Source organism: Arvicola amphibius, chromosome 14 (genome assembly GCF_903992535.2).
Source record: "Arvicola amphibius chromosome 14, mArvAmp1.2, whole genome shotgun sequence".
Taxonomy (NCBI): Eukaryota; Metazoa; Chordata; class Mammalia; order Rodentia; family Cricetidae; genus Arvicola; species Arvicola amphibius.
The window spans coordinates 8801388-8821247 of NC_052060.1; the positions used below are offsets into that span (position 1 = coordinate 8801388).

Sequence of the window (19860 nt, forward strand, 5' to 3'; positions counted from 1 at the left end):
GGGAAGCAGTGGGTAAAGACAGAATCAGACAGTGCGTGAAGGGTCTCATGAGTGGATTTGGGTTTGGACTTCAGATTGGTGGGAGGCCAGCGAGCACCACAGCCTGAGCGCCGTTGCCATTGTATGCACTGGATTTATTCATGGCATGGGCAACTTCCTTTGACCCTTCCCCCAGCACACTTCCTCCCAAGAAACAGATAATATCTAGAAGCATTTTGTGTGCTGTACACCCAGTCAACTCACTTAGTAGCTAATCTACAAACTTCTTTGGCCGTGGTTGTCTGGGCCCCAAAGGGACTCAATGTCGCTCCAAAATTGGCTCCAGCCGTGGACGTTTCACGTTGAAACCCGAACAGCTGGCACAGGGCAGTGATTGCGAGTTGCTCTGACTTAGTCTGAAGGTCAGAAGGAAGTCGTCAGTCAAAGTTCCTTCATCGTCTTTCCCCTGCCAGGAACCTGGGGTCTGTCTCACTCTTACACCTCCCTACATAACTTCTATTATTCCCTCCTGCGGGGCAGCCTTCTTAACACTCCGTCTCTGGTGTTTCTAAACAATCTTTAAACCTAGGCATTTCTTCTCCCAGGTGTCACCCCTTGACCACAAACTAGGGACCCAGCGGTCAAACCTCTTGACAGACCAGACCAAAGCGTCACAGGCGTTGTCTGGAATTATTTTTTATACTTCCTTGGGGACTCATATGGAATGAGTGACAAAATGAAAAGATCAAGAGAAAATTCTTCGAGGATGAAGTGTGGGATACTTGTCCCAGATCCTGAAAGAATGTGTCCTTTATTTTCATTTGCTCTCGGTGTTCATTTTCTTCTCACGTCTCCTCCCTTTCTGTTCGTCTTCCTCTTCTCTTTTTCTCTGTGGTAACACACTTTCCCCTCTCTTGTTTTCCTAACTGGATTCGAGTTAGGAATGGCTTTGGTTTTGTTTACCTTATGCTGAGCTCTGTGCCCATTGCTGTTTATATGTCACCCGGCGGGACTCTATTGCTGAGTCCCGGCCTCTCCATCCACTTTGTGGGTGAGGGCAGGAGCGCAAGACTGAATTATTTGTTTGAGCTCAGCATGGAACAACAGGAATTTGAAGTCTGAATAACTCCTATCCCTGTGTTCTCTTTACTAGTAATTGTATGGTTTTATTTTCTCCATTCCCAACTTCCCCTTCTCGGTTTCATATTTTAAGATTTATTTTACCTTTAATTATGGGTGCATGTGGATGCAGATGTGCACAAGAAGTCAGAAGAGAGTCCCAGATCTCTTGGGTTGTGAGCTACCATGTGTGTCCTCGAAACTGAACCTGGGTCCTCTGTAGGAGCAACAAGTGCTCTTAACCACTGAACCACTTCTTCGGCTCCACCTGTCTGGGTTGTTCAGCTTACTAACAGGACACCGCCAAGGAACAAGCAGTTGGCTAGCCCTTGGGCAGAGCACCAGTGCCTCCTATTCCTCTTTGGCTCAGCTCAGATCTACTGAGCACCTATTTGGGCCACTCTTTGGATGACAGAAGAAAAGGCATTATCTGTTCTCAGTGTCTCCCTGCTGGGGAGAAGATGACAAGGGCTGGGTGGAGAATCCTGCACATCAGCAAGGTAGCGCAGGAGGGAGCAGGAGACCTGGAGAAGGCAATGGCTGGTGAAAGGGATTCAGCTTTGGGTGCAAGGGTATGAAACAAGTAGCTGGAAGGAGGGCATCTTAGTTACTGTTCTACTGCTGTGAAGGGACACTGTAACCAAGGCAACTCTTAAAAGCAATCATTTAATTGGAGGCCTGTACAATTTTAGAGGATTAGTCCATGATCATCACGGCTTGAAGACATGCATGGCACTAGTTTAGCAGCTGAGAGCTTTACATTCTGATCCACGGGTGACAGAGAGAGACTGGGCCTGGAGTGGGCTTTGGAAACCACAAAACCTACTCCCAGTGACCTCCTCTGACAAGGCCACACCTTCTCTGACAAGGCCACACCTCCTCCAATAAGGCCACACCTCCTCCGACAAGGCTTCAGCTTCTCCAATAAGACTTAATCTTTCCCAAACTATTCCACTAGCTGGGGGCCAAGCATTCAAACATATGAGGCTATGGGGGCCATTCTCATTCAGATACCACAGAGAGCATCTGGGAATCTAGTGGAGCTTGGTATGGACGGACAAAGGAAATTCATATGACTTTTGATAAGCAGATCTCTTAGCAAATGGAGCCACAGTTGCAATGACTGTACCGTATCACTGACATGAAGATCAGCATTGTCCTACTGCCTGAAGCTCATGGGAGTTGAAGGTGGGGACCTACTGAAAACCCCTGCTATCTTTAAAGTGACCCAAATCTGCCTTTGTTTGCTGTCTTTCCCCATAGCTGATGCACGGCTGCTGATTCTGGTCAGTTGAAATGCCTCTGGGGAAGCGGAGCCTGCTACCCCCACCATCACTCCTTAGCTCCTCCTCCACCTCAGCTTGCAAAAAAAAAAAAAAAAAAAAAAAAAAAAAAAAAAAAAAAAAAAAAAAAAAAAAAACACTCTGCCTAAGAGCCATTCAAAACATATGGAACATTTGTGGTGTGAATTTCAGTATATCACGTTCTTCACGCCGTTGGACCCTCCTGATCCACTTGAATGAGAGGAAACAGACTTAGTTAAGTAAGCGCTCAGAGACACATGGCAGACTCCATGCTTCCCAACTCCACATTTAGTGCCTGGACTGTTGGCATGAGAATCATCTGAAAGCCTTGTTGCAAATCCAGATTCCTAAGAGGCCACCCCAGTAGTTAGAAGAATGGAATAGAAATGATTGGGCAGGGAATGGAGCAGGCATACAATTACTTTTCAGGAATTAGCTTTATTAGGAAAAAGGTTCTCAAAACTGTGATTAGGCTTGAGGTGAGAATTAGCTCAATGGGTAGACCATTGGCTTCTCTTCCAGAGGACTCAAGTTCAATTCCCAGCACTGCCGTGGTGGCTCACAACTGTTTGTAACCCCAGCCTAGGGGATCTGATGCCCTCTTCTGGTATTGCATATACATGGTGCTTAGGCATATAGGCAAACACACATATATATTCATAAATACATACACACATATATACATACATACAGAAGGAAAGAAAAGAATAGGACAATCATACAAACAATAAAAAAGGTTTAAAGGATAAAACCCAAATACAAGCTTCATTAAGAGGGTTAGCTTAAAGAAAGGAGAGAGGGGCTGGAGAGACGGCTTGGTGGTTAAAAGCACTTGCTGTTCTTTCAGAGGACCTAGGTGCAGTTCTCAGCACCCACATGGAAGCTTACAGCCATCCATAAATCCAGTTCTAGGTGACCCAATGTCCTCTTCTTGCCTCCCTGGGTACCAGGAGCACATATGGTGCACACATATGCATGCAGGAAAAAAAACACCCAGACATAAAATAAAAATAAAGCATTTTTTAAAAGAAAGGAAGTGAAGTAACCATTGCAATAGAATAAGAGTTGGGGAGGCCCAGAAGAGAAAGCTCTCGGAGAAGAGAAATCCCTAAATGAAGGTGGTATTTGGTTTTTATATCCTTCTGGGGGTGATAGGACCTTTCCTCTTGCATGGTCTAGCTCAGCATACACAACAAAGAACATGGAGAAGTCAGGTGCTGGTGAGACCATTAATTGGGGGCCTCTGTTATGCCACAACACAAGTCTTTTTAGCTCTCCATCCTAGGGATTGGGAGTGGGGTGGGGTCTGGGCCTCTTAGAGAGACTGATGTCTTCAAGGGACAGGCCATGATCTAACATACTTCACCTTCTGCAGTAGAATGTCTGGGAGTTAAGATATGGATGCTCCATTGCAACACACACCTTACATGATTTCTAGAACCTCCATGTGGTGCCATCCCTGACTTGTTTTAGAACTTCCTCTCTCACTTTGGAATGGGAGGGTACTTTTCAGTACATTTGGCTTAAAGAAAATGGCACTGTCCTCATTGTGTGTGTGTGTCAGTGTGTGTGTGCATGAATTCATGTGCACAGCATGCATGCAGCAGTCCATGAGGCCAGGATTCCCCCAAACTGGTGTTTCGGGGAGTTATGAGCTGCCATGTGGGTGCTAGAAACAAAACCTGGGTCCTCTGCAAGAGCAGCCAGTGCTCTTAACTGATGAGCCAGCTCTCTTGCCCTGTCCTCATTCAATTTATATTTTAAGAAAGTAAATTTACTAAATCCACCCCGCCCCCATTCCCTTCTCTTTTCTCCTCACCACTGTTCCTCCTGGGCTTCATTTGCTCTTTTTTTTCCATATCAATCCCTTTAGTACTGTCAGTACATACAAGGGGAAGGGCCACGTACTGCAGCATGGGTAGCTCTCAGGGCAAACCTCTGAGAAAACTGTCTCTCTCCTGCCCAGCAGTCCTAGGCTGCCAATAGCACCTCAGCTAGGTGTGGGACTTCATGACTCCCATCCCCACCCAAGATTGAACTTTGTCTTGTGCATGCTCCCACAGCCTCTGTCAGTTCATGTATGGGAAAGGCGGTCAGGTAGACTGTTCTATGGACTTAGCTCCAGATGCCAAGGCCACCTTCCAAAAAACACAAACAGCTCTAATAATCAGAGGGTAGTTTTTAGACATATAAAATTTATTTTAAACCATCCACAAATAATGTGTTTTTGAGACAGGCTCACATGTAGTCCTGCTAACCTCTAACTGTAGTCTCTATGAGACCCCAGGAAGCTTGAGCTCTTGGTTCTCCTGCATCCGCTTCCCGAGGGCTCAGATTATAGGTTGTGCACCACCACACAAGCAGAGGCAGCACTTTCTTAAAGAACACAATTGGTATGGATCAAAGGCCCAGAGCATGATGGGGCCTTCAAACTTCTTGAAACATCCTTCACAGAGATCTTTTTCTCTCTGCCCTGTTTGCAGAAGGTTCGGAGTCGGTCTCCTAAGCTTGGCAAGATGGGTGACTGGAGCTTCCTGGGGGAGTTCCTGGAGGAGGGTCCACAAGCACTCCACGGTCATCGGCAAGGTCTGGCTTACCGTCCTGTTCATTTTCCGAATGCTGGTCCTAGGCACCGCTGCTGAGTCGTCCTGGGGAGACGAGCAGGCTGATTTTCGGTGCGATACCATTCAGCCTGGTTGCCAGAATGTCTGCTATGACCAAGCCTTCCCCATCTCCCACATTCGCTACTGGGTACTGCAGATCATCTTCGTATCTACGACGCCGTCTCTTGGTCTACATGGGCCCACGCCATGCACACAGTGCGCATGCAGGAAAAGCAGAAGCTGCGGGATGCGGAGAAAAACCAAAGAGGCCCGTGCCACCGGTGCCTATGAGTACCCGGTGGGCCGAGAAGGCAAGAGCTGTCCTGCTGGAATGAAGTGGAAGGAAAGATTGTCCTCCGGGGCACTCTCCTCAACACCTATGTCTGCACCATTCTGATCCGCAACCACCATGGAGGTGGCCTTCATCGTGGGCCAGTACCTCCTCTACGGGATCTTCCTGGACACCCTGCACGTCTGCCGCAGGAGTCCCTGTCCTCACCCGTCATTGTTACGTCTCGCGGCCCACAGAGAAGAACGTCTTCATTGTCTTTATGATGGCCGTGGCTGGGACTGTCCTCTCTTCCTCAGCTTGGCAGAACTCTACCACCTGGGCTGGAAGAAGATCCGACAGCGCTTTGTCAAGTCCCGGCAGGGGATGGATAAGCAGCAGCTTCTTGGCACCTCCACAAGCCTAACCCAGAGACTCACTCCTCCCCCTGGCTTCAACCAGTGCCTGAACAGAGCAGGCGAGAAGTACTTGGGGGGCTTAAGTAATAATATGTGTTCCCGGAAGAATCCAGACACTCTGGCTGCAGAGGAAGTGCCGGACCAGGAGCATATTTCTCGAGGTTTCAACATGCAATATAGCCACAAACCCGAGGAGCCCAATGGAGCCTCTCCGAGCCACGACCTTCCTCCGGGCTACCGTGCTGACAAGCGCCGCCTTAGCAAGGCCAGCAGCAAAGCAAGGTCAGATGACCTGTCAGTGTGACCCTCTGAGGGAAGGCCAGTTCCAGGAGGGATCTCAGGAGGCTGCGACAGGGAGAAGCAGTCTCTCAGGACAGTATATTCTTCCACTCAGCACTGACATGCTCCTTCCCATCCCAGGTCTGGATGGCATTGCTCATCTATTCTCAAAATCACAGTTCGAGGGTCTTCTCAAAGACAGGGCTACTCCTCAGGACTCATCCTCTACCAGAATACACAGGGACACCTTTCACGTGATTTATTAAATTGGATAGGGTGGAGGCAGGGACAGGAACCATGACAAATCTGGCCTGGAAAGGACAGACATGAAGATTCAACACCAGCAACATACCAGATAGAAACTCCAGGTCTTGGCTTCTTTGGTACTATGCCCTCCTTTTTTCCTTCTTATTTCTTTTTCTTTTTCTTTTTTCTTTTTTTTGAAGAATCCGAGCTTTTCAGCCCGTTTAAGAGTGTTCATATCGAGTAATTTGCATTGTATCATCCCCTTGAATCTGTTGCTTCCATGGGCCATCCCTCCAAGTGGTGCTGAGTTGACGGTGAGCTGCCCTTGGCTACACCTCCCTCCTCCCAGTCGTAAGGGGGGTTTCCTTGGTCCTTGGCCAGCATCTGCTTAACAAGTGCCTTGGTATGTGCCTTTGACAAGCATCTCATGGTGGTGATGTAGTCTTTCTGCCAGGAGAGACACCCAGCTCATAAGGGTGCCAGTCCTCTAGGCAGTCACTGTACACACAGGTAGCACGACAGTGCCACCCCTTTCATCCTGCAGTCCTGTTACAGGTAAACCTAATGATAGAAACCATCCTTGCCTGCCTCCTTGCCTGCTCACCCAGGGCTCCTCTCAAATCTTTATGAACAGGAATGTCCAAGAAGCCACTATCCTCTCTTGACCCCGGCCAGATTACCATCACCAAATTCAGGGGAAGTTTCCCAGCATTGGGGAAACAAGGAAAGGATTTTGCTTCTCCTAGGAAAAAGCAATTCTGCCGTTAAAATGAAAAATTTAAAAAAATGAGAGAAGATACTAGAAACCTATTTTCCCTTCTATGTAGTCGTTCACTGTCTGACTGCCAAGAGGAAGCATGGTGACAGACTACCGAGGCCCCCAAATCTTTCTCAGAGGCATCAAGGGGACATAGAAGAAGGAGGGGGCTCTCCAGCTGTTTTGGGCAAAGCCCTTATTTAAATTCCTATGTTTCCTTGGTACCCCTAAGAATATTATCAGGGAAGGACTGCAGAAAAGCCCTATGATCCTCAAGGTCTAGCCTGGGGTCTCTACTGAGTAGATCCATAATAGGTTGTCTTCCATTTTTTTTACGCAGATAAAAGATGCTCAGGATCAGATTACCGAGACTCATAGACATGTTGCTACATTAAAATAGATCGGTGTGTGTACACGCGTGCGTGCATACATGTATATACATGTGTGTGCATATGCGTGGGCATGTGCATGTGTGTGTACATGCTTATAGGATGGTGAAGAAATGTCCTAAAGAAAAGTAAGGAAATGAGAAATGTGTAGAGAAGTTTTGGGTCTTCCTGCCCTGCTTGCAGTTGTCTGGCAGGAGGGCTGAGCTTGCATCTTCATCAGCCTAAGGGACAGGTAGTACAGGAGGGTGAAGGCTCAGAGGTCAGTCTCTGCCCCTGACCATCACTGGGACCCTCAGCTGGCATTTGGATGGTATGCGTGGATGGATAGAAAATGAACGGGTCTTGGGAAGGAAGAAGTAGAAGTGGACAGGCTACTTGGGGAAAGCATGACCACCCCACACCCCCCAACCTGCCAAACACTTTCATTCATTATAGCATCTCTGTCCTTCTAGTTATGGATTTGTTTGTTTCTGAAATGAGTGTTTTGAATTAGAAACTCTGAGACCAGCCTTCGAATGGTGAGGTTTTCAGAAGGGCAACGGGAGATGAGTAATAGGTGTAACTTGTTTCAATAAAATCTAATGCCTCTACATGTTAGCTCTGGTTTGCGTGTCTTTCGAATGTGGACTTTAAGAGTGGTGACAGACTCCATGGGGAAGGGAGGGCCATTGAGTCTCAGCTGCTGATTTCCACTCTGGCCTGCTGTGAGCTCCCCGCACATTCTGAGGGCCTTGTTTCCCCCTGTAAATGGATCTAGTGATGTCTACTCCATTAGGCCGTGAGGTAAAGACTCCTTGGGAAGAGAAGAACAAATTATTTCAGACTTAATAGTTTGCATTAAGTGTAACTGTTATTATTTTCAATATAGAGTGGATGAGAATCCAAAGTGTTAAGGGATGGCTCTAGAACTCCCCTTTTGGGGCTCACAGTGTGGATCTACCGAAGGCAAACAAATGAACTCATGTAAAGGAAGCAATTGGGGCCCCCAGGAGAAGACTCAGTGGATAAGAGCACTTGATATGCAAGCGTAGGACCTGAATTCGAATCCTTAGCTCCTACATAAAAGCTAGAGTATGGTCATTGGCTTGTCGATTGGCAACTGTGGGGTGGAAAACGGAAGGATTGCTAGGTACGGAAGGATTGCCTAGCTCCGGGTTCAGGTGACAGAAGACGATAGGCAGGATACTTGATGTTCTCCTCTGGTCTGTGTGTACGTGTGCCCCCTGATGCTAATACATGTGCCATACATTCCCAATACACCACACACTCACACCATACACCACACATACCACACAGTCACATACGTGGTGTTTTGGGAAAAAATGACCCCCAAAGAAAGTTGCGACTATAAGGAGGCGTGACCTTGTTGGAGGAAGTGTTGTTACTGTGGAAGTGGGCTTTGAGATCTCATGTATGCTCAAGGTACCACCCAGTGTCACAGACCTCTCTTGTTGCCTGCAAGATGTAGGACTCTCAGCTCCTTCTCCAGTACCATTCCTGCCTGCATGCCACCATGTCCCGCCATGATGATAAGGACTGAACCTCTGAACATTAAGCCAAAGTGACCCAATTAAATGTTTCCTTTATAAGAGTGGTTGTGGTAATCGTGTCTCTTCACAGCAATAGAAATCCTAAAGACACATACCTACCCCCATACACACATACACCACGCATGCACACACACTACAACACATACCCCACACGTATATCCCACATACACTCATACACACACACACACACACCCACTACCCATACCAAACATTCATATACAAAATCCACACACATAAACACACACACTCTCATGTAACAGGGAGGGGTCCTTGTTCTGTCCCAGCCACCCAGCTAGCTTACACCCAAAATAATCACACAGAAACTGTATTAATTAAAACTACTGCTTGGCCTCATAACTCTAGCCCTTTATTGGCTAACTCTCACATCTTGATTTACCCATTTCTAATAATCTGTATGCCAATCACATGGTCATGGGTTACCAGAAAAGATTCAGCATGTACTCACTCTGGCAGCTCCATGGCAGCTCTCTCTCTCTCTCTCTCTCTCTGCTTGCTTCCTCCCAGAATTCAGTTCTGTCTTTTCTACCTACCTAAGTTCTTCCCTATCAGGCCAAGGCACTTTCTTTATTGATTAACCAATAAAAGCAACACACAAACAGAAGGACCTCCCACACCACTCTCACTCACTCATACTCATATACCAAATATATATACACACATACCCACTCATACCACACACTCACACACTGATACAATTAGAATCTTAATTTTGATTAATATTAATATTGATTCTAAGAGCCACAAGTCTCCAAAATATGACACAAACAAACAAATGCACACAAGAGAGACCAGACCTGGACTCGGGCCTTGGCTGGTATTGTAGTTCAGCTTCAAAGTGCTTGCCTTGCCCGCATGAGGACCTGGGTTCTAGCCACAGATCCTGCATCTTAAAGGGAAAAATTGGGGCATGGTGGAATGTGCTTGCAAGTCAAGCCCTGAGGAGATGGACTTAGGCAGATCCCTGGGGCTCACCGGCCAGCCAACTGAGCCTAGTTGGCAAGCTCCCAGCCAGTGAGCAACCATGTCTCACAAGGTGAATGGCCCCTGAAGAACATGAGGCTGTCTCTTTCCACACGTGCACACGCTGCCAGGCTGTCCTTTCTCCATACATGTGCATGTACAGCCCCTATACCCCCCCCCACAGAAGAGGAGGAAGAAAAGGAGGAAAGTAGGGACCACAAAGATAATTTTGTGAAACTGTTTTAGCACACCCGTTTTATAGACATGGAAGCTGAGGTACAGGAAGGTTCTCCAACAGCTAGGTGGTTTCTCACTGGCCTCTGAATGAGTTCACATGTCTTTGAAAATGGTGAAATAATTCATGCAAGGATCAAAGGCCATATTAGCCCTTGGCTACCAAATAGGCTATCATTTCCTAATGAAAGAAACAAAGGCCGGGGAAAAGAAACAAGCACCATCATCTTCATTGCTACCGATCTGTTTGTCTCAGCAGACAAGGTTGTTGGAGATCTTGCGGATTATCTCATGTGGATTGAGACAGTATCCACCGGCCCCTGTCCACAGATAAGGTTCCAAGGCCAGCGGGGCTGCAGTAGTCCTAGCACATCTCATTGCTTTCTGAACATGGATCTCCATGGAACGGTGCAGATGCTGCTCAGAGCTTGAAAGCTTGGAGGATTTATGTAACGTCTCAACCTTGTGGTTGTTTCTCTTCAGCTTCCAATGGCTCAGCAGTAAGAGCACACACTGATGAATAATGCAGTAAGTGCACTCTGAGTTCAGGCTTTTCCGGTCCCTTTCCATAATTTTTTCCTTAAATGTCAGCTTAGAATTTCTACCCTGCTGGAGGGATGGCTCAGCAGTTGAGAGTGATTGCTGCTCTTGGAGAAGCTTGGTTCCCAGCACCCACACTGGGTGGCTCCCAACCATCTGTAAGTCCTGGTCCAGGGGATCTGACGCCCTCTTCTGGTCTCCTCAGGCATTCGCACACAGATGTGCACAGAGAGAGAGGGGGGACAGGGAGGGAGAGGGAGAGGGAGAGGGAGAGAGATAAATAATAAAATAAATCTTAAAACCGATCTTTCCTGTAGTGACAGGCGGGCAGGCCTGTTTTTCATCCCGCCCAGATCCCACACGGCTAGATTTACATGCGAAATAACAACACACAAATTGTATTCATTTAAACACTGCTTGGCCCATTAGCTCTAGCCTCTTACTGGCTAACTCTCACATCTTGATTAACCCATATTTAGTAATCTGCGTAGCACCACGAGGGGTGGCTTACCGGGAAGATTCTAGCCTGCATCCATCTCGGAAAGGAGAGTCATGGCGACTGCCTATGGTGACTGCCTGAAGCGTCTGCCTTCTTTCTCCCACAATTCTGTTTTGTCTACTCTGCCTACCTAACTTTCTGTCCTATCAAAGGGCCAAGGCAGTTTCTTTATTAACCAATAAAAGTAACACATAGACACACATAGACACTCCTCCATCACTTTCCTAACACCGGTGTCTCATTCTGCTGGCCAGAGAGCATTCAATGATTAGATGTTAGCATCTCTCCTTTGAGTCACAGTGTGAGTGTGTTTGGGGCGGGGATGGTATAAACAGCAAATGTGGCGGCAGAGAGACCAATAAGCACAGGAGCAGGTACTCTAGAGGTCCTTTGAAGAATTGTTTTCATGATATATGCAAGTGGGAAAAATAGTGAGCCTGAGGGAAGATGTCAAATCAGTGCCCCTTTCAGGAGGTTCCGGGAGCCCTGTAGGCAGCCCTTAGAGTAGCCCTTGATAGTAAACAGAACTTGCCAATGATAGATGAGCAGAAAGAAAAGGGATAGTGGGCGCTCTTGGGTCACCTGAAGGTTGTCAGACATTCGTGGAAACTATAAATGTTATCACTGAAAAGAAGAAAAGCTCGCGTTTAACAATTTGTCTTTGTTCATTCATTAGAAGCAGGGTCTCGCGTAGCCCAGGCTAGCCTCAAGCTCAATGTCCCTGAAGATCCTACTGCTTCTGTCTCCTGAGTGCTGGGCTCACACTCACATTGACCAGACCGACCAGGTTCTAGAAATAAAGCGTGACGAAGCAGACATGGCCCCTGCCCTTTCCCTGATTGTAATAAGTGAACAAAAAGATCCCTGAATTCCAAACCATGTTAAGGAATCAAACTGGGTGCAGCCAAAGGCTGGGTGGAGGGGGCTTCTGCAGACCGGGGAAGTGCAAAGTTCTTTCTGAGGAAGTGAAAACTCACATATGACACTGGAAAGCCAACTGCTGACAAGCCAGGTGGGGAATCCAGGTTCCTTCTAGGGAAATCCAAAGCCGTTGTCCCTTATTTCAGTCAGGCCTAACACTTTTGGAAGATACAGAACTCAAATGGCTCCTACAACAGAGCAGTTTGGCCCTGTTGTTGTAAAACACGCTTACCTTTTCCTGCAGAAACTTTAAGGACAGAAGCCTTTCCACTGAAGCAAATGGGGAGACATTTAGAGAAGACTTGAATGAGAGAGGCTAAATACCAGCATCAAGCTGAATGGAAAAGTCCCCCTGAAGGCTGCGAGGATTATTCCCAACAATGTCTACTCTTAGGACAGCCTCGGGTTTTTGAAGCTAGGCATGGGAGAGGAGATGGGGTTGCTCCACAAGCCCAGAAGGGTACCAGGACCAGTTGGCAGAAAGGGGGGTAGGAAAGAGCCTACTGTGTGTTCCAGGGTAGCCTTGGCATCAGAGAAGTCAAAACATAAGACCTCAAACAGAGAAAGGTGGGCAGTGAGGATGTGGGCACCTCAGGGAAGTCAGGCTGTAGAAACTGTGTATGACATCACTCAGGCAGGCATGCCTGGAACATAGCTCAACAGTCAGGACCACAGCCCTGATGTGGATGTGGAGGTCAGTCTCTAGGCTCAGTGCAGGAAGGCTGATGGGATAAAGTTGAGCTTTCTCCCGAGGGCTGGGTCCTTCACCAGGGTACCAGGACAGAGCCCCACACAGTGCAAGGTGAAGCCATTAGTGAAATCACCGTGAGATGCAGATGAGGGAGCCATTGCCTGTAATACAGTACTGATACATCATACTAAAGAGGGACCAGTAGTAAGAGTTCCGGGCACCTAAGGAAGCCATGGCAGCAGGTGGAGAGATCATTTTTATCATAGCGCTAGCCCAGTGCTACTCTGAAATCACTCCTTCACCTATAGCCCTGGGAAAGTTAGTTTGGTTAAAAAAAAAGTCTCAAGTTCCCACCCATACCTTTAACCTGGTGGAATTTTCCATTACCCTCATTCAAGAACCTTGTGCACATAACACTTGGTAACAAGGGTTTCCCCAAGGAGAAAGACCCATGTCTGAAGCCTTTCAGGAACGTTCATTTTCTTGAGTTCTGTAGGTTAGCCAAGGCTGAAGGTCCTCGGGCGCTACCAAGCAACATGGGGACTCAGGACTAGATAGGAAGTTATGTTATACCTTCCTGGGGTTATCATTTAAGTGAGATAGGACATAGTCCAGAGAGGCTTAAGTTTATTAGTAGCTGATTAAAAGGGATACATTTGAAAACCAGCATAAAAATCTGTAAAGGCTGTGGTTGGCTGGGTGAAAATCAACTTGAAAAACTCCTAGATTTTGATAAGGGTAATGAAATCAAGTTGCAGTTAAGTGCTGATGGCGTGACAGGCTCTGGGCTGAGGTTTATAATTTATAATTTCATCCTAGCAATAGTCCCGTGAGCTCCTTAGGCCGTCACAGATGAGGAAACAGACTCGAGGATGCTCCAAACTTACACAGCTCGTACACACCTCGGCCCACGTCTCTTGTCCATGTTAGGTTTCTCTCAAGTACTTGTAATATATTCTTAGGGGAAAAGCAAGCCAGAAAATTATACATGCACCATGCTTCAATGTGCAAAAGTAGGTGTTTAGGAGAACGAAGGTCCGGGAACAGCCCGGATGAGGGCAGCTGGGGCCATGTGATAAGTCTTTGGGGGTGCTTTCATTCTCTCTTGCCAGCTAGTTTAGTGTTACCATGTTATTTTTAAAATAAAATTTTTAATATATTTATATATATCCTTTTGCCTAAATTAGGTGCTGCCCTGGGTGGCTGCCAGGGGCTGCCTTTCCCCATTTCCACAGAACTTATACTTGGGAACATTTTTCTCTGCTTGGGTTTTGACCGCCACCCTTAAATGGAATAAAGTCAGCCAGAGACGCCATCCTGGATCCAGGCTGTGACCGTTGCAGCGGAGGGTCTGCCAGCTGTAGACTCTGGAGATGCCTGGATTCTGGAGCACGTGTGGAAGGCTAACATCCAGCCCTTGGTCTTGCACAACTTCTGTGTGGTGAGTGTGGACAGTGCCCCACTCTACAAGAGGTCAGGGCTTCGGGGCGGCCGTCACCTGGGAGGACAGCAGTTAGAGAGGAGCCTGGCCTAAGCCAGCTCAGGGTTGATTGCATTACAGGGGAGAGGGGCTCAGTGTGGCAGAAGGGGAAAGAGCTACGGCAGGGTCACAGAACAAGGAAGGACACACATTCAGGAAGAGCTCCAAGAGAAGATTGTGTTTGGGGTGGCTTTAAAAGAAGAATAAGATTTTATTATGACAAGGGAGACTTTTGAGTGGGAGAAAATAGCACGGGTTTAACCACATACACACACACCTCACAGCACACACAGCATCATACCACACCACGCCATGCCACGCCACGCCACACCACACCACACCACACCACACCATGTACCCCACCCAGGCAGAACAAATAACAGAGTGGCGTGGTTGACTTCAGAATGTGGGAGAAATTCTGAGCGGATCTGAAGGAGACGGTGAAGCCAGGAGGATGGTATATCTTTGAAAGATGAGAAACTGACTTTCTCTGGGGGCTGTGGGGAGCTATGCTTCAGAGTAACTAACGGTGACAGCATTTCAGACCCAGAGGCTGCGAGAGTGGTCAGACAGGGTTAGGGACAAAAGCAGGGCTTCTTCAATCAATCGTGGAGGCCTAGGTATTGGTTAGGCATGGGTGAAGGATGGTGGCAGAAGGTGCCAGAGACAGGGAAGCTGTTTTAGGTCTCTGTGGTGATTCAGATAATAAAATAGAATCCATTCATCATTCAACAAAAATTAGAAGTGTGTTTGCCCTGTGCCTCACAGAGCACCAGGACATGGAATTTAAGGAGAAAAGCCATGGTGTTCATGCAGCAAGAGGGTAATAAATACATCACCTTTCAGTCTCACTGCAGGTCTTTCCCTGCCTCCTGCTCCAGCTACCTGAATACTGTGAGATCCAACCTCACACGGGAGCGTCTCTCCTCACCTGGAGATTTCTCCATGACACAGGGGTAGAGCCCAATCAGGGATTGTACTGACACATGAACAGCCTTAAAGTGTGGGAGTCAAAGCAACATGGGCTGAACCTCTGACCAGGAGAGGCAGAAGCCCTTTACCACCACAGTTCTACTACCCGGGCAACTCCTGCCCCGTCCACAACCCCGGCAATGCTTGCTCTGGCTCACAGGGTTTCTTAGGTGTGCAAGGCCTTTGGACTGAGCAGCCAGCCCCATTTGGGCATTCTTGGCCTAGTTGCATCTTCCTGTTGGCTTCACCTCTTTCCTGCCTCTCTCCCCTGGAGCCCACTCTTGTCTCTAGAGCTGCACAGGCTATTGATAAATCATCACACCAGCCTCTGCCTTGGTCTCTGTTCCAGATGCTATAATCATTTGGAATCCAGCTCTTCTCCATATTCCATAGTCTAATGTTCACACCAAGGCTGGAACACTGATACCTCACATGAGCAACAAGTGTATGCGTGCAAGTAAAAACAATTCTGACTTTTGAAGTATCTGTCCTGCCATTACGTGGACCTGCAGGGATTCTCTTGATGCCTTGTGGCAGTGTGCAGGAATGCAACTTTACAGCAACCTGTGTCACACAGCACTAGGACCACGGAGGGCTGGTAAGAGACGCCAGAAAAGATCCAACAGCTTAGAGTTGTCCTCAGCTCCCTGGGTTCTACAGTCTTCCGCTGCCTCACTTTGTAAAAGCTCACAAGTTAGCTTTTCTAAAAAATATTTTATTTTCATCATTTTTTCAAAGTACAAATATGTATTTATTTTACTTTGTGAATATTATATATTTCTATTTAAGTAAATATCTCTAAGTACATTAATATTCTGACCTACTACGAAATCTACTGTTGAATTAACAATTTTTTATAGTTTTTATTACACTATATACTTTTCTCTGCTCCCTTCCCTTTCTCCCCCCTCTCTTATTTTCATCATTTTAATTACATGTATGATGTATGTCTGAATGTGGGCATATATACGTGTGAGTGCAGGGGCCTGTGGAAGCCAGAGGCATCAGATCCCTTGGGAGCTGGAGTCACAGGCAGTCGTGAGTCACTGGTGTGGGTGCTGGGAAGTGAGCTCAGGTCCTCTGGAAGAGGCATCTCCCCAGCCTCAACAGACTGGTTTTAAAAATGATATTTCCTTCCTGCCTTCTGCTGCTTGTGTCTACTGAAGTAGCATGGATGGAAACGTCCATGAAACACAGAAGCATGCTCACTGTACAGCACACACTGTAGTTACACGCGACGTTTCATCCAAATTGCTTCCTGTTCCCAACAGTGGATCTGGATTTCTTCTCGAGAAATATCCAAGCATGCTGCTGCTATACCATGCCTTTGTGGGATAGCCTGCATGCTCACATCCACTTCCATACTGATAGCCCTCGGTTGTTGCTTTTTCTTTCTTCTAACTTTTAGTTAGAAAGGGAGGAAAAATATAAAGGGGTGAGTCTCCTCTCTCCAGTTACTGAAAAGGCTTCACCCTTAAAATATCCTCAAAATTTTAATTGTTAAAAATAACACACCCAGGGCTGGAGAGATGGCTCAGCGGTTAAGAGCATTGCCTGCACTTCCCAAGGTCCTGAGTTCAATTCCCAGCCACCACATGGTTGCTCATAACCATCTGTAATGAGGTCTGGTGCCCTCTTCTGGCCTGTAGACATACACACAGACAGAATATTGTATACATAATAAATAAATAAATATTTAAAAAAAAAATAACACACCCACACCACACCCCACTTATTGGGGCTCTATCTTAACATTTATATCAGCCTTTAAGTGTTTAAAAGATGTGTTTACCTATATGTTTGTGTGTGTGTGTGTGTGTGTATGTGCGTATTGATAGGATGGTGAAGGAAAGTCATTGTGCCGCAGTGTCTGATGGCAACTTATGGGAGTCTGTTCTCCACAGTTCTTTCTGTCCACCATGTAGGCCTCAGGGTGTCAGCTTGGTGCTAAGGACCTTTTACCTGCTGAGCCAAGCCTTTTACCTGGAGGGTTTTCTGGAGGTGCAAAGTGACCAAGGTGATGGTGGCTTTTCCCTCCCCTGTGGCTCTGGCAGGAGAGCTAAGAGTGTGGAGGTGTTGAGTTCGGGATGACCAGGGCTCTTCAGCTGGTGAGGGAGAGGGAGAGGTGCCCTCTGACAGCTGCTCTGGGACCTGTCAGGGTGGAGATAGAACGGCTGTGTGTGGCAGCCAAGCGTTCACAGGGAAACACCTCTGGCTTTTCAAACACTGCTCCTTCTGATTCCTCTCCCTACTTAGACCCTGCCATTCTAAGTCCCTCTTGCTTCCAACACTCCTCCCACGCTGCTGGCTCTCCTTTCCCACCCAGCCGAGCACTCGGTCATGGGCAACTGGATGAAATGCCCATGACTCACCAAGGTAATCCCGGAAAGCCAGCATGCCTGAGGTTTTTTATTGTCACCCTCTGTCCCTTGCCCAGGGGGCCATAGGCTACCAGCAATGAAAATGTAACTCTTATTTTCCAGAAAATAGCAAAACTTCTAGAACCCTGGGGCTGAGCAGTCATCTGGCTTTAGTTTCCACTTCTGGGAGCTCTTCCTTGTAGTGTCCAGCTTCTTCTGAGCGGCTCTACTGCCAGCACAGCAGGATGCTTAGGCTGAGTTGCCCTGGCTTCACAGCAGCAGGGTGCTTAGGCTGAGGTGTCCTGGCTTCACATCAGCAGGGTGCTTAGGCTGAGTTGCCCTGGCTTCACAGACTTAGCAGTAGAATCCAGCTTTGGTCCTTATTTGACTTCTTAGAGCAGTTTCCTCGTCTATGAGACCGAGGAGCAGCATCTAACTCCTCTACGGAATGCATTTGTGGAATGTCTGGTTTGATAACACCGCAATGGCCTGAGAGACTCTGGTCGCTCCTGTCATTTTCCTACTCATCTGCAGAGAGGCTTGAAGGATGCCTCCCTGTTTTTGTTTTATTTTAATTTTTAGTTAACAGGTTTTTTTTTCCCTCCCCGGTTGAAATCTTGTTCCTGGAGCTGCATCCGGCATGAGTTGCCCTAGTGACCCAGTGAGTCTAAGTGGGTAGCAGAGCCAGAACCATAACCCCGTCACTGCCCAGGCCAGGCTCTGACATACTGGCTGCGTCAACGAAGTGACAGCAGCTATAAACTGCTACTATTCCCCCTTCAGAAGCTGAGACAGCAAAGTGATTCTTTCAGAAGCCTTCGAGCTTGCTAGGGACTAAGGTGGGAGTCTCATGTCTCTTTCCAGTCTGATGTTCTGACCTATGACAGGCCCAGCTTTAATGGGGCCCTTTCTGGTGCTTCAGCTCAGCAGCTCAGAGAGGGAGGATTTGTAGATGAATACAAGCAGCGGCCTGCTATAGTTGCCTCCACCTCCCTACAAACATCTTAACACGCTAAAGAAGAAGGCACTGGAATGGCTCTGACCTGCAGGCGTACTAGGGACACACGTTTGGTCCTTTGGTTCTGTATAAAGTTCTGCATCAAACGCACAAACATAATCAGCCTCCTGAGAGCCCGTCCTTAGGGATGGGTGTTAGCCAGAAGCACATGGCGCCCAAGTGGGGGCCTCCGGGGGGAACGGCTCCTGCAGCTGAGGGCAGAAGGGCACGCAGTGAGTCGCCGAGGAAGAAAAGCTACTGGAGTGAAGCTCTAATGCTCAGGCTTTTCCCCGAGGAGTGGCGCGAGGAAGAAAAGCTACTGGAGTGAAGCTCTAATGCTCAGGCTTTTGTGATGGTTCAGAGCTCCATATCTGTCTGTCTTAGGGTCTAAAACTCGAGACATTTCAGACAGCGCATGTGTTTGGGTGCTGTGTACTGAAACAACAAAAAGCTTTGCAATAAAGTGATAATAGTCTAGGGGAACCTCTTGTGTAGAATCTGATGAAAGACTAACGGAAGCTTGTATGAGGAAGTCACAAATAATATGAATTTCTTACTTTCTTTTTTTCTTCTTCTGGTAGCTCTGGGGCTAGAACCAAGTGTCTGCCAGGTGAGCACTCTACCTCTGAGCCCGGTGTGCGAACGTTTTAAAAGCCACTGAGCGAGGTTGGAGATGTGGCTTCCGTAGTTCCATTCTAGCACTGAAAGAAATCTGTTTGGCACGTGAACTACTTATCAACTTCGGTGTGAAAAACATCTCAGAAGACAGGCCCATAACTGTTAATAAAATGCTGAGGAAAGGCAGTGACTTGAGGTCGTGGGTCACCAATGGCAAACAACTAGAAAGAACTGGACTCAAGAAAACCCAGAGTTACAGAGTAATCTGAAAGGAAAAGAGTTGTTAAAATCTCTGGTTTCCCCCCACACACACAGAAAAATTTTATATGAAAGTACAAAAGACCCAAAATTTCCAAAGCAATAATAATTAAAACTAGCAGTGATTTCAAATTATACCATAGGGCCATAGTAGTAAAAACAGTATGGTACTGGTTTAGGAAAATGTGTAGATGGGTGGGGAAGATCGGGGAACCCGGAAATAAAAGCATATAACTACAGCCACACAATCTTTGACAGAGGTGTCGAAAGCATACTCTGTTACTTACTTTTCGATTGCTGTGATAAAACACCATGGCCAAGACAACCTACAGAAGAAAGCATTTGACTGGGCTTTCAGTTTCAGAGGGTTACAGTCCCTAATGGCGGCACAGAGAG

The 19860-nt window shown here is 47.3% G+C and overlaps 1 protein-coding gene across 1 annotated transcript; it reads left to right on the forward strand.

The window, feature by feature from the left end:
- The first annotated feature begins 4918 nt into the window (after window positions 1-4918).
- On the forward strand, window positions 4919-6359 carry Gja5 (gap junction protein alpha 5). Its single transcript, XM_038311660.1, is given in 8 exon segments — window positions 4919-4957; window positions 4959-5204; window positions 5207-5260; window positions 5262-5309; window positions 5312-5407; window positions 5409-5506; window positions 5508-5574; window positions 5577-6359. Coding segments are annotated over 8 exon segments (1068 nt in total). The 3' UTR covers window positions 5997-6359.
- The last annotated feature ends 13501 nt before the right edge of the window (window positions 6360-19860 follow it).